At 37.3% G+C, this 9,026-nt stretch overlaps 1 protein-coding gene across 3 annotated transcripts in view; it reads left to right on the forward strand.

Annotated features, from left to right (window-relative positions):
- The window catches only part of HECTD2 (HECT domain E3 ubiquitin protein ligase 2), a 120,044-nt gene extending 113,072 nt beyond the window's left edge, over positions 1–6,972 (forward strand). For all 3 annotated transcript variants that reach the window (XM_075612860.1, XM_075612858.1, XM_075612859.1), the window contains exon 21: positions 88–6,972. In XM_075612860.1, the coding sequence (XP_075468975.1) occupies positions 88–208 (121 nt within the window). In that variant the 3' untranslated portion in view covers positions 209–6,972. The remainder of the gene's footprint in view (positions 1–87) is intronic.
- The last annotated feature ends 2,054 nt before the right edge of the window (positions 6,973–9,026 follow it).

Consider the following 9,026-nt stretch of genomic DNA (forward strand, 5'->3'; position numbering starts at 1 on the left):
AATCGAGTGTAACATAATGCTTAAAAGTATTGCATTTCATTTCCATATGTTTAAGAACGTTTAATGAATGCATTTATTCTTCCCTAGGTTGCCAATAGCACACACTTGTTTTAACCAGCTCTGTCTGCCTCCTTACAAAACGAAGAAAGAATTGAAGCAGAAGTTGACAATTGCTATTTCGAATGCAGAAGGTTTTGGCCTACAGTAAGAAGGCAAGATGCAGTTATGGACTTGAGAAGTGCACTGTTTTCATACACCACTCACTATCGTCTTATTGAGCATTGAAAGCAGCAGTGCTGATCACTCAGCAGTCTTTTAGTGTGTGAGACTGACTGCGGACAGATGTATTTCCAGAGTATTCCCCTAACCTCATACATACAGGGGTTCAGGTAAACAATGTCGCGAAAACATAGAATGAGGAAATCTTGCAACATGCAATGTCTCCTTTCTTGGTGCCCACACTATTCATAGAACGTTTAAGTTAACTCTACAGTAAATATTACTGTTTGTAGGCATACACCTTTACTGCCGTATTTAGAGAACGCTGTTAAGATATAAGGATATAAGGACATTGGCTATTTAGCTACAAAATATCGTAGGCAAAAAAAAAGCATAGTTGCCAACAAACTGCTTATAGTTTTCAGCGATTTAACGTGCTTTACTAATGTAAAGTAAAGCCAATATATTTATAATGAGTTGTAATATAGTGTTCTGCTTATTATTTTGTACATCACTGTAAATAATGGACAAATAACATATTACTAATGTAATATGCATCAGGGGACTTATCTGCATACCAACTGAAACTACAGTAGTATGTTGGTCGTACCTATAGAATTAGTGTGTATTTATGGCCCAAAGTTACATTGGCTTAAAGGGACATTCCCACTTACCACAAAATTGTAGAAGGCTCATCAATGTACTTGATGTCCTAAAAATGTCAAGTCAACCGTAAAGTGGACTTTACATTATTCTTATTAATTCACTCTGAGGGGTATTAAAGCTCAACCCCACGTTCTCTGCCAGTCAAGTCAATGGCTGTGAACTCCAGATCGAGTTCCAATATCCCGTATCGTAGCTTAATTATCCTGGCCACAGTTGTTTGACTGCCTACAGTACATTATTATCATCGGTTATTTGTACACCGCCAATTTATGTCATAGGACAAACTTTCGAGAGTTCTCTCTTCCTCAGGTCGGCAGTACTGATTAACAAAGGAATCTATGGCTAAAACCGTGTTCGGAAGAGCAGGGGGGGAAATCAACAGATATGTACTGTAGATAAGATCGGGTGAGAAAGTGTTTGAAGACATGGAAGGGTCACCCTTCATGTTTTTTTCCCCCTGCTCTTCAGAACACTGTTTTAGCCATAGATTCCTTTGTTAATCAGTATTGCCGACCTGAGGAAGAGAGGAGAACTCTTGAAAGCTTGTGCTATTACATTAATTGTTAGTCCAAATAAAGGTATCACCTAAAACTGAATAACTCATTTATTCTGCACTATCGCAACTGGACTAACACAGCTATTTCCGTTATATATATATATATATATATATATATATATATATATATATATATATATATATATACTTTATATACTGTATATACTACTTTTCTAGTGGAAGAGGAGATTCTATAAACGGTAATATTACAAGACCTCCAAAGTATCTGAATGCCAGGGGAAAATGGAAGGTTTAATACTTATATAACATTACTTAAACTGGTCACCTAGATTTCATCTCTTAAACACATCACTGCCATCAGTTAGCTTTGGCCCTAAGTGGGACTGCTTCTTTAAGCCAATGTGGGGTAGTAAAGATAAAAATCAATAATGGTAAGAAGATTGTTTTAACTGTTTTAAATTGAAGCGATAGTTGTTGACTAATATCAGTACAAGTAATATGCCATTACACTTAAAAGCCCTTTCAATGAAACTCATTTCCAAAGTTGAAAAGCTGTGATGGAAAACCAAAAAAATATGCTATAGAATATGAGCATCCAGCACTAGTGAGCAGTGCCGGATTCATAGTACACATGAAAATGATAACATGTGAGTGTATATTGAAGTTAAACTAAACACTGGGGGTAGAGGCACTCACTTCTAATGTCGTTTTGATCCGGTGCTGTGCTGAAGGCTTTGGGGGAGAATCCACAGGTATATTGTAGATGACAAACCGATATCTTCATTGCGCTCCGGATCCCACACATCTCAGTCTGGTTGAGATTTTCCATACTTTTAATTTACCAGTGAAAAAGTGCTATTTGTGATTGTCAGTGCGATGAAGATACCGGTTTGTATATTGAAGGTCACAAACACCCACCACTTTCGATCTTACAGTTTAACCCTAGGCTTGCCAGTCCTGAACTGGGGACTCTCCACATGACAGAGGGCCACAAATGAGCTCTGGGAAACCTTCTGGTTTAGGAGATATTTATATTTTTAAATGTATGATTAGATTGCCCTATTAAGTTTCGAGGTAAGGGTATTTGCCACTCCGCAGTTTGGATGTAAGGGAGCATTAGTCACCTTGAAGTTTCCAGTACTTGCCATTGGAGACAGGACACTGGACTTTCTGAATGTACCCAGTATTAGGTGTTCCTACAGTAGGTTCCTGCGTAAGAGGCATCTTGTCATATGGTGGATTGGTGAGACGTGGAAATCGGTGTGTTACTACTAGTGATAATAGACTTTTGCTGGATTGCAGTTGTGATTATTCCAGGAGGTGTAGCGTGCAATATGGGACTTGCCTTCAACAATCAGAATGCCCAAATGTTACCAGCTTTCTTTAACCATTTTGATGCCAGAGGATTTTCAACACATTGTGGAGCAATGCATTGCAGGCCCAGCTGGGAGTGAAATGGTTACCATGTTTGAAAGCATAATTAAAACACCTACAGTACTAGAAATACTTTAAAGCATTACAATATAATGTATCGGTTGCACTTGCAGTTGAATTCCATGCAATGTTCGATTTTCTTTGCAAGGAATTGGAAGACTTTTTTTTTTTTGGAGTTGAATGTATATAATTTGTAAAAGAAAAGAGTTTTAATGACATTAGAGATTTATTTTTGCAAGATAAATTCAGGGTTTCTGGAGCAATGTATTTATCTCTACAAAATCAACTGTTTTTTTTAATGTAAAGTTACTGTTTTAATATATTTGGTGTTAAACTGAGGTATATCAGCCGGTGTGGTAAAAATGCAATATTTGCAGGTTAAATAACTGCTTTAATTATGTTTTGCAATAATTGATGGTACAGACAAAGTTTAGGAACTCTAAACCGAATCACATGTTCTCAAGTCAAAAAATGGCTTTCCAGAGTACACATTTAATATTTTCATTTTCTACTATTTATTTCTAGAGAATTTCAAAGGTGTTTCATGTGCTGCTATATAGCACAACTTGAATGACAAAAGCAAGAATACAAATGTTTGTGTTAACAGCTTGCAATTAATCACAAATATGTGTATATATACTGTATAGGCAAAATGTGTTTCACAATCAACTAATGATCATGTAAAACAATTAACTTATGACTAATTTTAGAGTTTTATTTAACAAAATACATCTATAGCGTCAGAAGCACTCCCCAACATCAGAATCTGCTTGCCTGGGTGCTCAATACCAGATGATAACTGCAAAGAACAATAGGACGGCACTCAGTTTATTGCATCAATATTTCGGACTTGTCCAGGACCTTTCTCAAGACCTGATCGAAACGTTGATGCAATATACTTTGCTTCTGTACAAGTCCCATGAGCACCGCTGTCCTATTGTTCTTTGCAGTTCTATATATTTGTATACACACAGGTAGTAGGCGTCATTGTCCCACCTTGTGTGTTATGGTGAAATGTTGTTATATTCTGCTCCAACACGGCAACTGAAGCACAAACAAACAGGATTTGTATCCTCCGTGTGCTCTAGCTGCCCTTACGTGAGGCCTATTGTATTTCATCTTGGTACAGTATATTAATTCATCACAGTAACATAACTAAACTCTTTGATTGTAGTTGAATTTCTATTGAACAGACCCACACATGCTTGTCATTGATCGAATGGAGGAAACGTTAAATACATAGGGCTCTGTGTCTGAAGAGGCGTGTGAGCACTGCAGGAGTTGCATGAAAAATTACCCCTTTTTTTTTTTTTTTTTTTACTGTTTGACACTTGACATTTGTACTGATTTAGAAGTTAGCGCACGCTGAGCTCGTATTCTGCGGATAAAAAGACAAGCCACTTTTAAGGTGACGGAGAAAACCAACACAGAAAACCACCAAGAAAAGGAGCGCATTCCGCACATGTTGTAATGCATAGACCTGCGCCATTATGCAAGTATAACTCCGCCCTAACCCCTCCCATAAGCTCCATAGATCTCTCATGTCGTCACAGGCAGACATACCTGAAAATGGCGGAACTACGATTAATACATACTGTAGGCGCTGCCTGGCGCGGGTACATTTCAGTGTGAGTTGCTACAAAATAATAACTCCGTGCCAACATTTTGCCTTTAATACACATGGATTTTTCATTTATTTTTGTGTGTTCCAATAGAAGAACAATAAGGGTAGAACCTTAGAACATATTCCACAGCGCGGTACAAAGGGGGGAATAGTAGTTACATTAACTAGAATGACACCAATAAGAACAAACGGACGCAAACTGATACAAAATGTATCGACGGCCCTTCTATGGAGAGCTTATTCTAGAGCAGGGGTGGTCAACTCCATTCCTCAAGGGCCAACATCAGGGCAGATTTTAAGGAGATCCCTGCTTCAGCACAGGTGGCTCAATCAGTAGCTCAGTCTTTCCACAACCATTAATATGAAGACTTTTGTTTTAGCTTTAAGTCTCCCCTCTGTATTGTCTTCGAATTGCTTTTATTTTTACAGCATCTCAATGAAACCTAGTCTGCATGTAAATGAGGCTCTTTACATGCTCTTTAGAATGGATGGTCAGGCCTGGAAATAACTGAATATGAATATGAATAAGATTTCCCAATGTTTCTGTCGTCATGTATGAGCATTAAATAGGGTTGAACTGAAAATGAACAGTATGACGTTTCCACTTGTTTTATTACTGTAGGTGCAAGTCAAGAAGTGTATTTCGTTTGTGACTTGAGCAGTCCTTGCACATAATTGAAGTACAGTACGTTCATTGTAGGTCACACAATTGGCGCCTAGAAATTAAAGACCGGATGTACTGACTACTATCAGACCAAACCTACAGCCACCCAGTTGTGCTAAGAAGTTGAGCCGTTCCTTTGCAGCAATCTGACATACAGTAATGTAAAGAACTGATATTATTGCGATGTGAAAGTCTGCAGACTGCTACTTGTTTCATTTTCTTTGGATGCAATTTAAACTGCTTAATTTTTGCACTGGCTGACCTTGAGTACGGAGAGAATTAATAAGAACATTATGTATTAAAAACGTATGTGAATTTAATTTCTCAAATATGTACAGGGGGTTTATTCACTAAAGTGGGAAAGCCGTTATAGATCCAAACGACCATTCACTTGAATAATTATGAATGGATTGTAGTTGCGCTTTATTTAATAAGCCTCATTAGCCGCTGCCCAATGTGCTGTGATGCTCTCCTCGTCCCCTGGCTCTGGAAGATATTAGCTCCAGATACACATATAGAAAAGTGGCCAGTTTTCTAATAAGGCAGTGGTGCTCAACTCCGGTCCTCAAGCACCCCCTCTCCTTCCCCCCTCCCCCCCCCCCCCCCCCAACAGGTCAGGTTTTCAGGATATCCCAGCTTCAGCACAGGTGGCTCAATCATTCCAAGCTTCAGCACAGGGGGCTCAATTAGTCCCTGCTTCAGCACAGGTGGCTCAATCAGAGGCTCAGTTTTTGACGGAGCCACTTGTGCTGAAGCTGCGATATCCTGAACATCTGATCTGTTGGGGGGGGGGGGCTTGAGGAGTGGAGTTGAGCCCCCCTATAATAAGGTACATTCTTCTTTTTCTGTTAACAGAGCAGAGTATTATTATTTGGAATAGCCATTTGACACCTCAACATATTTATCTTTCTACATAGAAACCGTATTGAAACCATTTAAATTTTTGTATAAACCCGATACATAAACTCCAAATGAATACTGTTGCTGCCTGTGATCCTTTAATAAAAGAAAAGCTTTATTTTTAATCTTGTTTAGATAATTGCACATTGCCTTAGGTTGTTTTTTGTTGTTGTTTTTTTTACATTTATTTATGAACGTTTTTGTTTACCGTATAAATATAATACCTCAGAAATTAAACTGCTGTTATGTTTGCATAAGTTCGAAGATAAGTAGGAAAAATGTTAAGGACACATTTTGTATTTCTTACAAAAGTTAATAAATCCGCATTTTTGTATTTGTTGCATAAAGTGTTGCACATTATCAGTCATTATATAATGTTGCTGGAATAGCGAATCGTCAGACTGTGATAGATCAGTGTTTCTTAGCCTTCTCTTTGGGGATCCACATGCATGTCATGTTGTTGGATATAACCAACCAGTCGCACATTTACAGATACAGCCAGTCCTCGGTTATCCAGCGGAATCCGTTCTGGAAGCAGCGTTGGATAGTGAAACCGTTGTAAAGTGAGTCCCATGTTAATCAGTGGCGGTGAGTGTTGGATAACGCATTCCAGCGTCGAAAAACGGCCCTTAGGGTTGCGTTGTAAAGAGTTGGATATGCCATTCGTTGTAAAGTGAAACGTTGGATAGCGAGGACTACCTGTATGTGTATTCATGTGTGCTTGGTAATTCATTGATCATGACTAAAATCTTGGCGGGGACTCTCTCAGGAGAGGATTGAGAAACACTGTGATAGGCTATATTCTATTGACCTTGGTCTTGTGTTATTCATCAACGATTTGTGGTGTCTCCTTACTAATTTCTATGTTATGTAATGACTTACAATGTCTTTTGACGTCTTTTTCTTACTGAATGTCTACTTTTCAATTAATAAACCTGTGCTTTTAAACATTGGTAAAAGTTAATTCCCCATAGAATTTGTTTAAGTCTCTTGTTGCAAATCCTACAATCTGGGCATGTTGACACTTGCCTGTTAAAGCCTAAACATTTGCATATTAATATTGATTTTTCAATAGAATGGTTGCCAATATTTAGTTAAATGAAGTGTTAATAAGTAGTGATAAAGCCAATTTATTAATTAGGAATTGGTGGTCGGTCTGTTGTCCCCTAAAGCATTGTGGTCCATGAGGTGTTTATCTTCCCTATGGTACATAAATCATCATTATATGTGAATCCCTTCATTTGTTATATGCCTGGAGGTTTATGGTGGTAGTGAATAGTGGGTTCACAGGTGTAATAATTCCTCTTAGATGCATCAGACTTCTAATTCTTTCCATTTATGGTTGATTAACTTTTTTCACTTTGGTTTCATGCTGTTTGAGTCACTAACTGCACATGACAAACTGGTATGCCAACTATGAAAGGTGTGTTATGAGAACTTGTTTTGTATGGCGTGCAATATCACTAAACATAAAACATTTTTCCAAGCTGTCATTTTCTTTACTATCAAATGTGTATGATCTTCAGGCATTTTGACTGGACTCCGAATAGTTATTTTAATTAGAATTAAGCAGCAGAGAAGATCAAATCTTTAAAGTGTAGTAGATGTGCAAATCTAGCAAATGTATTCTTGCAGAATATATGTTATTTATGCATGAATACGGTGAGAATAGATAGTAACACACTGGTCTTAATATTTTCATTTTTACTAGAAATGTTTTTCAGTTTTATGGTATAATTTCAGTTGTAACTGTATAATTAAACTAATTAACGGACTTTGCACGAAGAATATTTAATCCAGCCAAGGAAACCAACGTTTCGACTGCCGCACCTTGTGCATGCCACATGCAATGTGGTCTGAACAGAAAAGTCATTATAAACTGCAAAAGATCTAAGAAGTTGCAATGGATGAGGTTCTGCTGCGGAAAGCCCCTGCTTCAAACCTACTGTATGTAAAAAAAAAAATCCAAGTGGATTGTATGGTGATCTTGCATTCTGCCAACTTATACAAGAGTGGTAGTGCTGTACTGTACATGACTTTAGGGGACTTTCTGAAATTAGTTGACCATCTATCTAGATATGTTATAAATAGTAACCCTAAATTCTGGATTCTGTTGTAGAGCACCCGCCATGTAAGCTCCATTATGAAGCGTAGAGAAGGGCAAAGTGCAGATCAAGTAGGATCAAATTACCATTAAAAATTCTAAAATGTGCTGATCACAAAGAATGGTCACCTTGTTGGTGTTTAAGATGAGTTTTATAGAACTGGGCTGTTTCATAATAGGTTTCTGGTGGTACTGCACTAACCTTCGATCTTTAGTGCTTATAGTCGTATCTTGTGACTAAGTAGTTATCTACTTGCCATATGCATATGGAACTTGCATGCTATAAAATGAGTTAGTAAGCAAGTATATTTAAGTTCTACATTTCTAGAAGTCTTGAACTTGATGATCGGTTACACGTTCAATGTATATATTGGCACAGTAAACGTTGACTGAACTATACATCTGAAGAATGACTACCGTATCAGTGCAATCTCAAATAACATTAAAAGAGGTTTTTATTTATAGCTCTGTTGGTAAGGATGTTAAGCAGATCGTCTGTCCAAAAAAATGTAACGCGCAAAATGGTAACAAAATGATGTATGGGTAATAAGTTATTCTATCTGTATTCTTTTTGTCCACAGTGTAGCTTGGGCAGTCTGTAAGGATATTTATAAAGTAGTTTTTTACATACTTATGTATATGAGCCACATGTATCTTGCATACAGTACATAGGACTGTTTATTTGTAATCTAATTTGTAATAATGCATATTTTAAATTGTGTGTTAAATATATCAGAACAGAGCATGCAAATGTGTAGATTTTCCTTATTTTAATGCTACAGATAACCATTATAGGCATATATTTGCATATACGTGGGATAACCTAAACCAACCTGGAATACTTGACAACTATTCATAACCTAAACATTTTCCAAGATATTAACCCTATATTAGCCCA

Source organism: Ascaphus truei, chromosome 8, assembly GCF_040206685.1.
Source record: "Ascaphus truei isolate aAscTru1 chromosome 8, aAscTru1.hap1, whole genome shotgun sequence".
NCBI classification, from domain to species: Eukaryota; Metazoa; Chordata; class Amphibia; order Anura; family Ascaphidae; genus Ascaphus; species Ascaphus truei.